Source organism: Gopherus evgoodei, chromosome 1 (assembly GCF_007399415.2).
Source record: "Gopherus evgoodei ecotype Sinaloan lineage chromosome 1, rGopEvg1_v1.p, whole genome shotgun sequence".
Classification (NCBI taxonomy): domain Eukaryota; kingdom Metazoa; phylum Chordata; order Testudines; family Testudinidae; genus Gopherus; species Gopherus evgoodei.
The window spans coordinates 263,053,513-263,071,562 of NC_044322.1; the positions used below are offsets into that span (position 1 = coordinate 263,053,513).

At 43.2% G+C, this 18,050-nt stretch overlaps 1 protein-coding gene across 1 annotated transcript in view; it reads right to left on the minus strand.

Moving 5' to 3' along the window:
* LOC115644773 overlaps positions 1-18,050 on the minus strand; it is a 230,031-nt gene that overhangs the window by 200,379 nt on the left and 11,602 nt on the right. Inside the window, exon 2 of the mRNA XM_030549267.1 lies at positions 15,004-15,072. Within this exon, the coding sequence (XP_030405127.1) occupies positions 15,004-15,072 (69 nt within the window). The remainder of the gene's footprint in view (positions 1-15,003; positions 15,073-18,050) is intronic.

The following is an 18,050-nucleotide window of genomic DNA, read 5'->3' on the forward strand; positions in this document are numbered from 1 at the left end:
GTATGATTTATTCCCTTGAAGAGAAATATTCCATAGTTTAATTGTCCATCAGTTAGTTGGTAACTAGACCAGTTTTCCAATAATTTTCTTTCATCATATTTTTTACTCTCACAATCATTTAGACTACTGTTTAGAGAGCAATCTTTGATGATGCTTCTAATATTTGCATTTCATTTTGTTTCACTCAGAACAATTTAAGGTAATACAATGTGCAATATCCAAACACAACTACACTAAATTAACAATGTTACAGCCTAATTGTTCAGTACAGTTGGGAGTTTCAAAGCTGCCATTTGACTTCAGTGGGAACAGATTTAGGCCAATGCTCAGCATTTTTGAAAATCCCACCCTACACAAATTTGACTAAATCCCCTGGGACATGTTTACACTGCATAACAAACCCAAGACTATGGGACTCACGTCTGCAGACTTGTTTTTCCAAGCTCGCACTTAAGTGTTCACACTGCATTGCTGTGTGATCTTCATACTTGTGCTGATGCGTCCATATTGCACAATGCAAACCCAAGTCAGACCTTGTTGGTTCTTGGGGTGTATTCCAGTGTTCTTCTGCCCTTGCTAGCTGGAGCTGCTCTATGCCTTGGTTCCTGGTGTATTATGACAGGCTTTTCATCCTGAGGCCCACCAACATATCCAGTGGAAACATTTTGAGATCTGCACATTCCCTGTGACTGGAGCTAGCAATATGGACTTAAGACCGGCGGATGACCTTCTGCTCATGTTTTCAGTCCTATCTTGGGAATCGGGCAGGACATCTGTCAGATGCTGGTGGACATGTAGGCAACTGCATTTGTCCTGTCAAAGGCACCCCTCAGAGAGGGGTACTAAGATGGCAGCTGATGCTGCTAATGCCTGTTGTTATAACCATAGATTCCTCATATGTAGCCCAGTCACAAGCAGAGATTGGTGGGATCACATTGTCACATAGACCTGGGATGACCAGCAGGGGCTCCAGAACTTTCATGTGAAAGAGCTGTGTGATCAGCTTGCCCTAACCCTCCAGTGTCAGGACACACACAAGGGAGACCATACTGTTCCAGAAACAGGTTGCTATTGCCATCTGAAAGCTGGCTATCCCAGACTGCTACTAGTCAATGGCTAACCAGGTTGATGTTGACAAGTCAGCTGCAGAGCTTGTGGTGGTGGAGGTTTGAGAGGTGACCAGGACTGTGATTTATCCAAAGGTGCTGGCCATAAACAATGTTCCTGAAGTAATTGCTGGCTTTATGAGAATGGGGTTTTCAAACTGTGCTGAGGCTATTGATGAGACGCTCATGCTCACAGACTGCCCTCCAAAAGGAACACGAGTACATAAATCACAAAGGGCACTACTCCATCCTTATGCAGGCTCTGGTCAACCACAGATGCAGATTCATGGACACCAACATAGGGTGTACTGGCAGAATGCAACATGCCAGGGTTTTACTGAGATGAGGACTCTACCTTCATGGACAAGGTTGGCCATTATTCCCACCAAATACTGTTATAGATGGAGTCACTGTCCTCAATGTTATTCTAGTAGACTCCACAAACCCATTTGCCATGGCTTATGAAACTGTACTCTGATCACAGAGGGCTTGAACAAAAAAAAGAAGGATCAACTACATGTTCAGAAGCTGTAGGAGGATGATGGTATGTGCACTAGGCAGACTGAAATCTCTGCCTTCAAAACCATTTGGATGCCATCTGCATTTTTATGGCCTGCTGTGCACTGCACAAGGCCTGTGAGGACAAAAGTGAGCCATTTTCCTAGAAGTGGATTCAAGACACGGATGGATTGCTGGACCAGAAAATGCACCAATTATTTACCAGGGCAGGATTCACACATGCAACAGAAGTCAGGGATGCTGTGTGCGCCCTCATAATGGGACTTCACAATGCAATGGAGGGAGAGAATGACATAGTATTTGTAATTATGCCATTGCATCAAGTGGGAAGTATGGGCATAGAAGGACCAGGAGACACAGGCCTAGGGGATTGTGGGATAGCATTGGCAGGCTCTCTGGACACAAGCATGGCGACCCCAGGCTTCAGCAGTAGCCGCCACACTGTGAAATGAGTGGGCTTGGACCCATGCAACAGTGGAACTCAGCCCTAAGTGAGTTCACAGGCCTGAGTCCTGAGAGGATTCTGATCTGAGTCAGAAGGTTTTGTATGTGAACGGTAGTGGTGTTTGGACTTAAAACATAGCCCTGGTCTACACTAAGTGGGGGGTCGACCTAAGATACGCAACTTCAGCTATGCAAATGGCGTAGCTGAAGTTGGCATATCTTAGATCGACTTACCTGGCCCTGAGGACAGCAGTGAGTCGACCGCTGCCACTCCCCTGTCGAATCTGCTTTTGCCTCTCACGAGCTGGAGTTCCAGAGTCGATGGGGAGCACGTTCGGGGATTGATTTATCCACGTCTAGATGAGACGCAATAAATCTATCCCCAATAGATCAATCTCTACCTGCCGATCAGGTGGGTAGTGAAGATCTGCCCTAAGTCTCAGCCAGAGGTTAATATGCAGTGCAGACATACCCCAAGAGGTAATTTAAAAATCTGAGCCCAAAGGAACAAGTAACACTCTGGGGCTAATTTAGGCACTTGTTTAAACCCAGAGTAGCTCCATTGACTTCAGAATTACTTCAGATTTCAGTTGAATACTAACTGCATTGTTGGTGCTCATCTCCTATGAAAGTCAGCCCCTAGATGTCTAAAGTAAACCTAAAATTTGAGGAGTTTAAAATTAGAGGTCACTTTTGAAAATTTGGGCCTAACTTTCCAGTCTTCCTGGTTGTGAGGAAAACCCCAACAATGTAAACTGAACTAAATGGTGGTCCAAAACCAAAAGTAATACAAACCTTCCACACTGATCTTAATGAGGTGGCTAATTTTAAAGGCTAATTGCATGTTCTTAAATATCAACATTGTTAGCCTTTTTTCCCTGGTGGTCATCACACTAGAAACATTAAACTAATATAGTCTGTCACATTTTGATATTTCATATATTAGTAAGGACAATCTCATCTGCAAATAGCTAAATATTATGTTACTTGTGTATCTGAGGCATTTCCTACAAGCCTTAAAGGAAACGTAAAAGCGATGTCAATGGTGTCATTAGACAAATATTAGATTTCTGATGCAGCTTTTCAGAATGTGAGGGTTTATGTATAAAACTTGGTCCAGCAACAGTAAAGGCACTTAATAAGCCAATAAATATCTTAGAATATATTAGCTAGGGATATTCAAAGTTACAATTATAGAATTAGATTTAATAAGTTACCTAGATTGTAAACTCTTTGGGGCATTTCTGCATTTGTATAGCACCTAGAACACTGGGGTCTTGGTCCATGGTCGGGGCTCCTTGGTGCTACCACATTGCAAATCAGTAATAATATCTCATAATGAAATACAGAAGTTAGGCCACAGAGAGCAGAAACAGGTTCCAGGCCTGTTCCTCTAAAATCAGTAGCAACTTCAATAGAGTAGGAGTGTTCTCCTGATTAATGAGTATTGCAAGAAATGCAAAGATTTTTAATTAAAAAGCCCACATAAATTCTGACAAAATGCCTTGCAGATTTCTACAAAATGTGCAAACAACAAGGAAAGAAAAGTTTTTGTTAATTTTATTTATTCATTAGGTTTGCTTCCTCCATTTCATTGGACTTCAGCAGCAGAAACTTCAAGCACCATAAAGCTTGGAGGTGGAAAAGTGGGTCAAGGAACGGCAGAATATGTAGTACTATACAGAGGTAACATTTAAAAAATGTCCAACAGTTTCAAATTACCTCCAGTGTTATTTGTGCCCCCCAGTGTATATACAGGAAAATCTCAGACAGCTAAAAATGGGCACTTCGATACAAAAAGGCTGGGTCTGAAACTTGGGTAGTAGTTTACATCAACACAAACATTAACACATCAGACAGGTGATGTTTTACACCCACGTTGCACTCATTGCACTGGTACAAATAATTATATTAAGGAGAAGGTAACAAAGAGTCAGGCCCTTTAACTGCAACCACCTATGTATGCATTGGGCTTTTCATGTACAAGACAAGACTTTCCATTGTGAAGTTACAGCCTAAATTGAGACAACACAACCAATAACAATAACAGACCACGACCAGCAGTAGGGCCAGACTTGACATGCCGCACAACCTAAAGTCACAGAGGGATGCCCACCGGGCAAACTTGTATAGGGCAAACTTGCATAGGGCACAAGGGTTTTGTGCATGCTTGCCACTTCCCAATATACCACCTTGGTCCTAAGTGCTACAGTACCAAGACAACCCTCTTACTCTGTGCATTTTAGACCCACAGCCTTCAGGCCTGGCCCACTGTTTGGAGCTGTTATAAACAGATTGTTAAGGGTTAATGTCTCTTGTACCTGTAAAGGGTTACAAGCAGGGAACTGGACACCTGACCAGAAGACCAATCAGAAGACAAGATACTTTTAAATTTGGGCGGAGGAAAGCTTTTGTGTGCGTTCTTTGTGTGTTCTTCTCTCGGAGGGTCTGAGAGAGACCAGACATTACTACAGGCTCTCTAAATTTCTTTTCATACAGTAAGTAAAAACAGGCGGTTTAGGCTTTTTGGTTGTTTTTACTCTATTTGCAATTGTGGATCTGGCTGGTTAACTTTTATATGTGTAGTTGCTGGGAATATTCTGATTTGTATTGGTACTGGGGGGAAAGTCTCTTTCTGGTGTCTGTAAGCTATAGGACCCTGTAATATTTACATCTTGAAGTTACAGAGATAATTCTTTACTTTTTCCTTCCTTTTATTAAAAGATTTCTTTTTTTTTAAGAGAACCTGATTGATTTTTTCTTCCTTGTTTCCCTTGTGTTATTCCAGGGGATTGGGATACTCACCAGGATGGGTGGGAGGGAGACGAGAGGGGGAAAGATAGAATCTCTCTTTGTTTTCCTTGAATCTGTTTGCCTCTTTGTGGAAGGGAAGGGAGATGCTTCTCTGTATGGTGATTTAGAGGTTAGATCAGTATCTCTCAGGATAGCCCAGGGAGGGAAATTCTGAGAGGGGGAAAGGTGGGGTGGAGGAATGGGTTATTTCTCCTTTTTTTAAGAACCCAAGGGATCTGGGTTCTTGGGGTCCCCAGGGAAGGTTGGGGAGGTCAGAGTGCCCCAAAACACTATATTTTTGGGTGGTGGCAGTGCTATCAGATCTAAGCTGGTAATTAAGCTTAGAGGATTCAGGGGCTAGTATCTCATTTTCTGAACTCTAAGGTTCAGATCTGAGAAGGAATGCTATGATAGGAGCTTCCCAGAACTGCAAGCCCAACCCAAAACCCAACCAAAACCAAGCAAGACAAATGGGGATTCTGGGCCAGGAGATACATAAGACGGAAAGTGTATCAATATCCTCTTTCTTCCCTAGCTTCCTCAACCCAGTCCTGACCTGGGCTGGGATTTCTCTCCCACCTTCAACCTCCATGGACTGTTCTCATTGAGATTCCTTCAAAGCCCCGGTTCCCTGACTCTGCTCCTCCCCCCCAAGGCCCGCCTCCTGCCCAAAGGCACATCTTCTTCTCTACCCTCTTTGGGTTTTCTGTCACAAGCCAACATTCCTCTGGTCCCACTTACCTAGAGTCTGTTCCTGTTCCTCCTCCCCCCAAGTTGCTTCATGCTGCACCGATAAGGCACCTCCTCCACCATTACCTCTTCCTTGCTGCTACCTGCCACTAAATGCCCTTTTCACTCAGCCATCTTCCCATCCAGCCTGCCCATCTCTACATTTCCAGTCCTCTCAGCTCACCCCTATCAAGCCTCCACCATCCCCCTATCCCACACCCATCTGTGAGTAACGGGAAAATTTACAGATGAAGTTTTTGCTAATTGTATATGTTTATAATGTATGAATGATTGGAATGATCTCTTAGGAGGGGCCCCAAGCTAAGCAAGTCCTCCTAGGGCCCTTGCTATTCTTGAATCGATCCTGATGGGTACCAGGTTACAAAAATAGAGGCAAGAGCTGGCTGGTGTCGGAGAAAAACTGAGTTCTCACTTTTTGTTTGGGTGCAGCAAAATCAAATACTTTATTTGCTCAAGCAATTGCAAAGAGGGAGGGAGTTCCCTAGGACACAGGGTTGCCCCAGTCCCGGACAGGTCTCTCAACAGGTAAACAATTACAGCAAGCATTTATACCTCTTTTACAGACAATAATAAGCAACAGCTGCATTTTGTTTATACATAGACCATCCTGCTATCTTATTTTTCTCACTTCTACTCAACGCCAGTCTACATATTTTGTTATCAGTGCAAGGTCGCAACAACTTCTCACACAGTACTTTCCCACTCGCCTCACACCATCCTTGCTTCTACAAATCTCGCGTTATTAGGGTTACCGCTGGCCTGACTCTTGCTAACAGCCAGCCTGACTCTTGCTAACAGACTGTCATGCATTAACATCCCCTACAAATCCCTGTCAGTTCTTTCCCTACTTCCACACTGGAAAACAAGAATTCAGTTTTGCAAAAAAATAATAATAATAATAATAATTGGGGTTTTGACATTTGTTTTCATTCTGCATCAAAATGAAACTAGACCTTCCAAAATTTTCCACAACAAAGCCCAAAGACAGATCCACCTAAAAATAGCCAATAGCCAGAGCACTCACCTGGGATGTCCCAGTCAGGCAGAGCAGTGACTTGAATCCAGGCTTCCCTAACCACTAGCTATTCTCAGGTGGGTCAGTCTCTCTCTCTTCCCCTCACCCATTTCTCCCAAAAAAATTTTATGTTGGACCTGAGAAATCCTCCCAACTAAAGTTTTGTTGGAATGTTTCCTCAGAAGCTTCCAATTTCTACAAATTGGCATTTTCCAATGAAAAAATGTTTTGCTGAAAAATTCCCAACCATCTCTCATGCGGACTGCCTGCTTGGGTATGAACCACATTGCTATTAACTACAAGACATTCACTCCAATTAGAGAGTATGTTTTGTAATTTGGAAAACAGCACACCATAGCAGATAGCATTTCTTCTCTCTAACCATAGTTGAACCATGATGCAGCACAATGCTAGGAGCAGGGTTTGTTAGCTCCCTCTGCTGGATGGCCAGCTCTACAGCTGTGGAACCAACAAACTGTAGGCTCATGTCTGAACAACGGGGAGTGTTTGTTATTTTTCAAGTCTCTGTGGAAGAGTGCAAATTATTTTTTACAAGAGATATTTCGTAACCACTGGCAGAGTGAGAACACCCTTCGATGGAGAAGTCACTACAAAGAAATGCCCACTGGCTCTCTGTCATACTTTCTGGGCCATAAGACCTCCTTTGACTCAAAGACATGGATGAGGAAAAATTAATCACAAAAACTTTGAATTTAAACTCACATGGTGAGACTCTTCTTCATGCAAAGAGAAGGAGTCTGCGCCAGTTAAGAGAAGGTAAGGCCTCTCCCTCAGACAGAACCCCAAAGAAGTCCAGGCCCCAAGGCAGCCATGCTCAGTGAAAGCCCCTCTGCGTTAGTATCCAGGCTCTGACTCTGCACAGACAACACTGCCTGCTCAGAGGCAATGCTGCCATGGAGTTTCCCTACTGTAATGGTACTCTGTGAGGCCTCCTGGGGGCTCAGAGAGTGCAAAGTGCCAGTTAATGCTGCCCTTGCCCATTCTTTCTGTATAACATCTCTACAATAAGTAAGGTTAAGAGTTTGCCACAGAAAGAAAGAAAGATCTCCAGTCAGTCCCAAAACTCCACTACATAGTTTGCACTGAAGGCCTTCCACAGACTCTGGTGAATGGTGAGAGCGTGCCGCAGGAGCTCCATTTACCCCTTTATGCCCATACATCTCATTCAGCCAGGATTTACTGAGTTGGCTCCCCAGCAGAGAACATCATGTGGGAGCACCTAGGGCTTTAGTTGACCACCATGCGCTGACCAGGTCAGACCCTGGATTCCAAAGCTTTAAAAAAAAAATGTAGCACCATCAGGGGCGGCCCTAGGCATTTTGCCACTACAAGCACGGCAGGCAGGCTGCCTTGCCTCTTGACAACCGGCAGAGCGCCCCCAGTGGCTTGCCACCCCAAGCATGTGCTTGGCGTGCTGGTGCCTGGAGCCGTCCCAAGTACCCTCTGCAAGGGACCATCTTCCTGAGCTTGTAACTATGGAGGCAGGATGAGTCCCAGAAGGAAGTTTTGTTTTCAGACTTACTGTGTGAGTTCCAGTATTTCCAACTTAAAGGGTCACAATTCCAAAATTTGAATTCCAAAATTGTGAGATTTAAAGGATAAATTGTGATTTTTGGCCTGTTTAGTTTTGATCTCTTCCTGATTTTGTTTGACAATTACAAGTCAAAAATTGACACTTAAATTAATACAAAATGTGCACCTAAATTTACAGGCACCAGCTTCCCTGTGCACCATCTTCCTGCTCTCCTCCAAACTGCCCACAGCCCCTCCCTACTCCCAACTGGCATATTCCTGCATCCCCCCATTACCCCAGCATGATTCTGTAGCCCCCCATTTCCACAGCCCCCAACTCCCAATCCCTGGCAAGCACCAGCAACAACCCCATCTCCAACCTACAGGAGAGGTTCTTCTCCTGGGCTACTACCTCTTTTAAGCCCTTCTTACTGGACTAACACTGCTGAACAGGCACCTGCTCCAGAGTCCTGCTGAGAGTGCACAGGGGCACCCCAATACAGCAGGCAGCTGCTAAGGCTGCCAGTAGCACAAGTGGCATAGTGGCCTCTAGTGGCCATAAGAGACTCTCCAGGCAGCTCAAGCAAAATTCCTTAACAGTTGCATTCTTTCGCAAGATGGCAAGCACCGCCAGGGCTGCTTCCATTTAGGCAGTCTAGGCAATCGCCTAGGGCGCCAGGATTATTGGGGGGTGGCATTTTGCCAGGGGGGCGGCAGGCGTCTCTGGTGGACCTGCCGCAGTCGTGCCTGTGGAGGGTCCCCTGGTCCCTTGGCTCCAGTGGAGCTGCCGCAGGCATTCCTGCGGATGGTCCGCTGCTCCCACAGCTCCGGTGGACCTCCCGCAGGCACGGCTGTGGCAGGTCCACTGGAGCCGTAGGACCAGCACGCAGGGCGGCGAAATGGCCGTGCGCCTAGGGCACTAAAAACACTAGCGCTGGTCCTGAGCACCGCACAAAATTGGCCCACAATCAGAACGCTCACAAGATCATGTAGCTGTAGCCCATGAAAGCTTATGCTCAAATAAATTTGTTAGTCTCTAAGGTGCCACAAGTACTCCTGTTCTTTTCACAAGATCAGGGGCACTGATGACATCCGAGTTCTGTTCAGGTGAATCTAACCTGCAGCTTTCAAAGTATTCATTTCCTTTCAAATAAAATTTTGCAGCAGGTGCTATTCAAATTAAAAAGTTTAACTAAGCTAGAAGGTCAATTTGTTGCTTCTGTAGGCTATGCGCAATGCACATACTAAGGGCTCCTTGCATCCCTCCATTCTAGGGTGACCAGACAGCAAGTGTGAAAAATCGAGATGAGGGTGGGGGAGCCTATATAAGAAAAAGACCCAAAAATCAGGATGTTCCCCATAAAATTGGGACATCTGGTCACCCTAGTCCATTCCCTCCCTCCCCCCAGTTCTGTATTTGCCACCCTCTCTTCCCCTTCTATTTCACAGACTCCCTGTAACTATGCCTCCTCCCTTACACCAGAAGCTATGTGTGTCCCCCATTGCCCCTTTCCCCAGGTCCTCATTTTCCCCCCATTTGCCAAGGATTCTGTGTGCCCTCTATGCCCCTTCATCCCATCCAACATTGTTATTTCTTTTCGTAAGTCATTCATGGTGTGAACATTTTTAACTCTATTGGGAGGATGGACAGACCTGAGAGATGGAAGGTGTTAATGGTTGCCATCAACTGGGTCTTTGATCCCTCAGCAATTACAGAGGAGGCTGAAGTTGCTGGGTGTACTAAGCGGATGCATGCAGCTTTGTGTGTCCCCCCAGTTCCATCTTTGTATTTTCCAATTTTCACAAAAATCAGCAGGATTTCACTCATTAAGGCCAAGAACATCCCCTAAAATTCTAGGACTGATAGGATGCACCATTCAAAAATTCCCATATTACAGACAAGCAGAGAAATGCCATTGAGCTGAGTATAGGACTCGCTTCTCCCAGCCAACAAAGAAAGTTACTTGGTTCTAGTTACTTTAAGCGGGGATCATATGGTAGGGAGTTAAATCACGGGGATGGGTTTTCAGCCCTTACATATACAACTGATATTAACTCCATGCAAACCTAAGGGCTGTAGGATCACATCTGTTGACGTCAGTGTTGCATGCCATACCTCTGCGGGATAGAAGAGAAAAGGAGAACAAGCAAATATGTCCTCTACTAGCAAAGCAACTTTTAGGAAGAGAAGCTATAGTAGGGCAGGAAGTGAAATCAGTGTTGAATTCTTTGATTATATTTATTACAGAGGAAAGAAAGATGAGCCACTGGCAGAAAAGTAGCATGTATCCCTCCCAGAATTTGATAATATAAGGGATAAAACCACTTGCCCCCTTGCTTTCCCCATCACCTTGCAGTGAATTTGTTTGGTAAAAGCACATATACACTTGAACATCTCTGTATTCTTTCACTGATAAATCCTGTTCTTTCTTTAGACTTCCACTGAGACTATCTATTGTTACAGCAGTGCCCAGTGGCCAACCACTAATAGGGCCCCATTGTGCCAGGCACTGTATAAACATAGAAAAAGATGCTCATGCCCCAGAGAGCTTATTACCTAAATGGACAAGACAGATGCAGGGTAAGGGAAGGGGTATAAACACACACAGAGTGAACAATACAATGACAGCAAATGTCATGTTAGTTCAGTGATTTTTTTTATTTGTTTTTAAATCCTTTCAGCGGGGGTGATGTTAGGAGGGGTTAGCTTGATGGAAAGACAAAGGAAGGTACAAAAGTGACAAGAGGCTGAAGACCATGAGGGAGGGAACAAACAGCCAATCAACACAGGAGAGACAATGTTCAGAGTGAAAACTGCCAAAAACAGTCCGGTGACATCATCTGCATCCTCAGGTGCCTGTTTGAACTGTTTTCTGTATCTGCCCTCCCTATTTCCTGCTTTGGAGGGGAGGAGGAGGCCAAATGGGTTCGAGTGACCCCCAAAAGTGTGCGCCCTGTGCAGTTCTGGATGATCCAGGGCTGCAGCTGAGGAGGGGTGTGTGTGGCCTAGTTCTCTTCCCCTTTACTCACCTCCCCCTTACACACACCGGTGCGCAGTACCTGCCTGAACGGTTTTCTGCAGCTACTCTGATACATTCACATCATACTAGTGACTGTGGGAAGTAAAAATTTAAGATGTGACCTAAATTACTATTACTGGACTGGACATATTATGATTCGCACACAGCCACCAGCAAGATTTACCTGAACAAAATAAAAGAAGGGAGGAAACAAATAAAAGTTGGAACTTTCTACCTAGTTCATGTAGAACTTTAATACATGGTCTGGCTGCTGGTGTGCAGAGACCATGTCCTATCATGCTGCCCAATACGGTCTCATTGTTTCCTTGTGCTCCCTCATCAGGGCTGGCTCCAGGCCACAGCGCGCCAAGCACGTGCTTGGGGCGGCACGCCATGGGGGGCGCTCTGCGGGTGGCTGGGAGGGCGGCAGGTGGCTCCGGTGGATCTGCCGCAGGCGTTTCTGCGGACGGTCAGCTGGTCCCACGGCTCCGGTGGACCTCCCGCAGACACGCCTGCGGCAGCTCCACTGGAGCCGCAGGACCATCGGACCCTCTGCAGAAATGCCTGTGGCAGGTCCACCGGAGCCATGGGACCAGCTGACCATCCGCAGAAATGCCTGCGGGAGGTCCACCGGAGCCGTGGGACCAGCGAGCGGCAAAGCGCCGCCGGCGGCGTGCCGCCGTGCTTGCGGCGGTGAAATTGCTAAAGCCGGACCTGTCCCTCATCCATCTGTATCTATCTGTTGTCTCTTGTCTTAGATTGTAAACTCTTTAGGGCAGGGCCCACTTTTTTGTTCCATATTTGTACAGAGCCTTGCACAATGAAATTTTAGTCCATGGTTAGGGCTCCGAAGTGCTACCACCATACAAATAACATAGTAATAATAATATAAATGATAAATAATGTGGCATATCAGATGCCACAAACTTAGGCTCTATTTCTTTATTAATGTGTATTAGTGATAGTGAATCAGAAGTAATTTATTTCAGTTACAGCTCTTAATGTTGTCTTTGACACAGATCATCTGGAACAATTTTAAACATAACTAGCCAAATTCAGGTTAATGGTGCTCATCACCAGAACGGAAAACAACCCCAACAAAAAAACAATCCACTTAGCATATTTAGAAACACTCAGGGGCAGATTCTTGTTTAGCCTAATGTTCCTTTACACCACTTTATTAGTGTAAAGGGACCTTAAAGTAGGCAGAAATTATATTGACACCTTTACGTCCCTTTAAGGCCCTTTCATACTGCCAAAGTGGTGGCAGAATAAGGTCCAATATCTCTCTAGATGTACAGTAGCTATCTATATCTAGAAAGAGAACGTGAGAGATATGAAGCATGTGAATTCCTGCTAGGATACAGATACAGCCAGGAAACATGGAGAGATTTCTGCAGATCCTTTAGCGCAGGTAACTATAGGACCAGCAAAAGGCAATGTATCATAATACTGGTTCCTCAGTTCCCTGCAGGATTTCACATACTTCATATCCCTCACGACAGGCCCTTCAAGCAGGCAACATAGATGGTGCTGTTCTAGACAGTCATTTTCTCTCTGAGCAGTAATCTAAACCAGTAGCCTACAATGCTAGACTTTCAGGGTCATTGTGTCTCTATGACGTCCTCCCACAGTACTGCCAGTGGAACTAGCTCAGCTACTCATGCTGCAAGGGTTTGATACCTTACTGTGGTCATCACAGAAGCCTCAAAGTTTTCTCAAAAATAAGCCAGACACTTAACATAAACGTGAACAGAGTATTTTGAAAGAAACAGTCGGGTTGGTTCCCTGGCAAAAATCTCCCAAGCATCATAGGTAATCAAGTCAGGGAGAAAATACAATTCAAGCGATTGTTTTTGTAATCTTCACACTAAAGGAACATGTCTGTAGATGACCTTCCAGATGGATGTAATGAGTCTAAGATAAAGTAAGGTGCTAGGTCTATTTATTCTGCACAAAGAGACTTTGGGGGCTAAATTTCTATCATCAGTTATAACCCCTTACTCCCAAGGTCACACAGAAAATAAATGAGGGCAGAGCATAGCCCTTTGGCTTGAACTTTAAGAACCATGTGGTCATCACTGAAGGTTACTGTCCTTACCATGCACACTAAATAGGGAGGAAATTAGTACAATTAGAACTGTTAAAATGTAAATTACAAAAATAGCTGAAAACCATTTTTCCTCAGTTCCTACTTGTATAAACAAAGCCCTAACAAGCAACAATCAGAGAGGCCTGCAATGGATCCATGGCAACGAAAAGCACTGGCCTATGGCTACCATCTTCATAGGCATACTTACATTAATTTACTAGATGTACGTGTACACATTTCAGAGAAATCAGTTGGCTCAAGCTTAATTCACTGAAAAGGGGGATCATTAGCAAATGAAAGAAAAAGCAGGTCAGCAATTTCCTTGATGAACTCAGCTATTTATTTTTATTTGAAAGAGAAAGATGAAATTATTCTTGTAATTTTTGTGCTTTGTAGCTATACTGAAGAGCAAATTACACCTATACTGCTGATTTTGATTCTTAGCAAGCAGATGAATAATAAAATCAATATCATAATATCTATACAGTCCTAAAATACTCTGTATATAGACATTTGAATAGTGCATTAAATGGTAAAAGTGATAATACTAGAGAGCACTGAGGAAGATCACACAGAGTAAACACTCCAAGGTTTTATTTGTTTGGGGGTGGGTGGATTTGCATTGTTTTATAATCCCTTTGGGGGGAGGCATTTAAGGGATTGGAAGTTTGAGAGCTATCCAATAATGTGACCAACAGCAGCTCAAAATCTGATCAGAATATAAATGCCCCATAACACAGCAAGAAATAAAACAAGCACAAAAACTAACCAAAAAAAAAATCCAAGACAGTTGTAGCATGAGTTTCAGGTATACTGGTGTGCTACTGATGTTGAAGTAACACTGTTCAGCTAATAAGGAGTTAAAGAGTTAGATCAGGGGTAGGCAACCTATGGCACATGTGCCAAAGGCGGCACACAAGCTGATTTTCAGTGGCAATCACACTGCCCAGGTCCTAGCCACCGGTCCAGGGAGCTCTGCATTTTAATTTAATTTTAAATAAAGCTTCTTAAACATTTTAAAAACCTTATTTACTTTACATACAACAACAGTTTAGTTATATATTATAAACTTATAGAAAGACCTTCTAAAAACATTAAAATGTATTACTGGCACGCAAAACCTTAAATTAGACTGAATAAATGAAGACTCGGCACACCACTTCTGAAAGGTTGCCAACCCCTGAGTTAGCTAGTATGGGTAAGGGGGAGAAGTTAAGATTATGTTTCCTGTCAAATATTTTCTTATTGCAGTTTGATAGGTCCAGCTAGTCTAGTAACAAGACACATTATTATAATGAATCCCTGCAATACCTAGGCTGAGTTCTGTCTGTCTACAACATCCATCACTCTGGTAACCGACACTTGTCTTTCCAGTTGCTGACACTTATTTATTTGGATGGTGTTCATGCTGCTGAGTTATCTGCCTAGGTATTTTTGACATGTCCATTGCTGTGGTTTCTGAGTTATATTTTTGACTGTGTCTCACTGATTCCAGAATTAATACACACATCATTTTGTTCAATGCAAGGAGAGGAAATAGCTCAAGCAGAGGATATTTTCTAAGTCAGATACTGAGCCATTGTCAGTGGGCCTGTACAAGGCCCCTTCCATACAGAGCACTTAAAGACAAAACATTACTGCAGGAGTGGAGAATTGGTATGGGTGGAGCAGGCACGCACTGGATACAAAACAACAATTAATACAATACAGTGGTACCGAGATAGTACTTACAGCAGGATGGTAAATGCCTCTATCCCACAAAGTTGCACCACTCACAAAGGTTGTGTAGTAAGGGACAGCCTGTAAGTATAAAAATAAGTAGCTCTATTTACTATAATCTAGTTTCTCGGGTTAAAACACACCATTTCTAAGATCAATGTCTAAAAATGTCAGTACCATGGTTGGTCTAAAGTGACTTTCACAACATTGCTGTAAATATCAGATCAGACTGAAAAATATAAAATTTAACTGTTGAGTTAATTATTTGCCTTTTATGGGGTTGTTTTACTGCAGCAGGATGGTCTCTCCTCTCCATTTTTCTCCAGCCCATTTTCTTTCGGAAGTTTCTGGACTGTGTAGTTGTGACTCACTAGCAAACAGCTTCCGAAAATGCTTAACTGGTATCTTATTACAAATTAAACCATTTGGCTAGACCTGACACTCTTGCCTAGGGCCTCTCTCCTCTGAGCAGGATGTGAAGAAAGACATATTTTCCCCAGCATGTCCTGGGTGACATTCTTAACATGACCAAAGCAATAGGAAATATATAATATTCAGTATCTGAGTCCTTGTCCCAATATCATTCGTATGCTTTGTTAAAGTAGCATTCTAATACTAACTGGAGAAATTTCCCTCTCCATTCTTGGCTGTGGGATCCAGCCTCTGTGCTTTCTACAACCAGATAAAACTTCCAGCATGAAAGATATTATAACAATCTGCCTTGTGCCCTAGTTCAGCAGTCAATCCCTATTCAGCACAGCATTAAGTATGTGCTTAACTTCAGGCACATGCTTAAGCGCTTTGAGAGTCCATCCTGCAAAGTATTAACCATTCTGGCTCCAGTCCAGCAAACCATTAACATTAAGCACATCAGTAGTGTCACTGAAGTCATTCTGCCTATTCACGTGCTTAAAATTAAGCATTTGCTTAAGTGTTTTGCTGGAGATCAAAGGCTAGTTGAATAGGGATGGACTTAAACACACACCTAAGTGTTTTGTAGAACTGGGGCCATAATCCTGAGCATGTGATCTTGATTACTACCAAACTGTACTGGCCAGCATCAACTAGAAACCGTTATGCCCTTTGTAAAGAATAAAAGGTAGTTGACTATTTTTCACTAAGTATTAAACAAATTTTGCTATTTTGCACTTGAATAACTTCTTCTACCAATATTTCTGTCAGTACCATTTCATCTCACAACTTATTTGATAAGAACATTATAATCAGGAAATTAAAATTTTCAACATTTTTTTTAAATAGTCTACCCGTTCTAGCAAACAATGGCAGTAAGAGCAGTAACTCACAATATTCCTTTCCCAAACAGTTTACCATTTGTAATTAGGGTAAAACTATGCCTCTAAATTTTAATTAGCAATGATGAATAATTACTGGGTAGCCTCCAGGACCATTCTGTATGTAGTCCCACAGGGACCATGTTTACCACCTTTGTTATTCAAATGATCTCCTGCATGGAGAACTTGTGAATGCTCCAAGGCCCCAGGGACAACAAAGCCTCAGATTTGAAAACTTTCAACATCCGTGTCGCAAACTCTGCATCGGGAAGATGCGGCTAGCAACACGCTACCCTAGAAGGCAGTGCTGCCCCAGGGAGTAAAAGAGGCAAGAGAGGTGGTTGTAAGACAGGAAAGCAAAGATAGTGATGGGGAAAGCATAACAGGCCTCAAGTGCTAGGAGTGCACCAGCTTCACTTTCTGGCACCATGTTTTTTTGCCTGCATTATCTGTGGTAAGGACTGTTGCTTGAGAATTGGACTTTTCAGCCACTCATGACGCTGTGGCACAACGTATAATAACCGAACTGCTTTGGCCCCTCAGCATTTTCTTTAGAGGCAGACAGTTGTCACTCAGTTGTTCAGTGTGCATCTGAAGCCACTCAAAGATCCAATAAGGTGACACAGCGAGGTATCACAAGTAGAGCTGAGTGAATTATTTGATTTTGCAGTTCAGTGGCTGAAAAATGGGGGAAAACTCCGTTTGTTTCAAACTGAGGTTGCAATTTTATTTATCTTGCTGAAACAAGACAAAAATATCATCTTGTTACATTTGGAGGGGGAGTTACCCTTTAAAAAAACGTAAAAAAAAAATCTAGCTAAATTTCTAAACAAAACACTGTTTCAAAATGAAGTCAAAACATTTCCTTTCAAAAACGTAAAAAGAACTATTTTGACTTTTTCAACTTTTTTCCCTTTTTTATTCAGCCAAAAACTCTCTGCTAAATTCAGCCAAAATTTGGGAATAGTTTTGGTTGCCCTGAAACTTCATTTTTCAGCAAATTTACAATTTCACCAAAAAATTTAATCCAACTCTAATCACAAGTGTGCTGATGAAACACCTGATTATCAATATAGCCATTTATGGATGTACTCTTTCCTGAACCCAGGAAAAACAGCAGTTTCAGCTTAAGCTTCAGTAGGATTTCTAGGCTTTGATGTGACCATGGAAGAAGCCCACAGTGAACTAAGACAAGCCAGTTATTTACAAAAGAAAAAATATGAAATATACTTATAGCCTAGCTATAATTTTCCAAATTGCCAGGTCATTTTGTCTGAAAAAGGCTCACATGTACTTCAAAAGGCAGAAGATACTATGCAAGGTTGCTTACTTTTAAAGAACCTGAGTAAGTTATGGGGGCAGTCTCCATCAAGGAAAAATGAGTAATTTGAACAAATAATAAGAGCTACGTTTTCAAAGTACACACATAACTAAGCCTTCCAAATTTGCAGGTAAAACTATATGCATGTACAAATATAAATGTTGTGTGACCAAGGGAAACATTTTCAAAAGCATTTAAGTGACACAGAAGCCTAAGTTAAATTTTCAGAAGTGAATAAGACTATGTCTACACTAGCACTTATGTCGGTAAAACTCTGAAAAAAACCCACCCCTGAGTGACATATATTTTGATGGCATAGGCGCTCATTTGTGTGCACAGCACTATGTCGGCGGGAGATGCTCTCCCACCAACACAGCTACCACTGCTCGTTGGTCTGGTTTTATGATGTCGACGGGAGAGCTTTCTCCCATCAAAATAACTCAGCT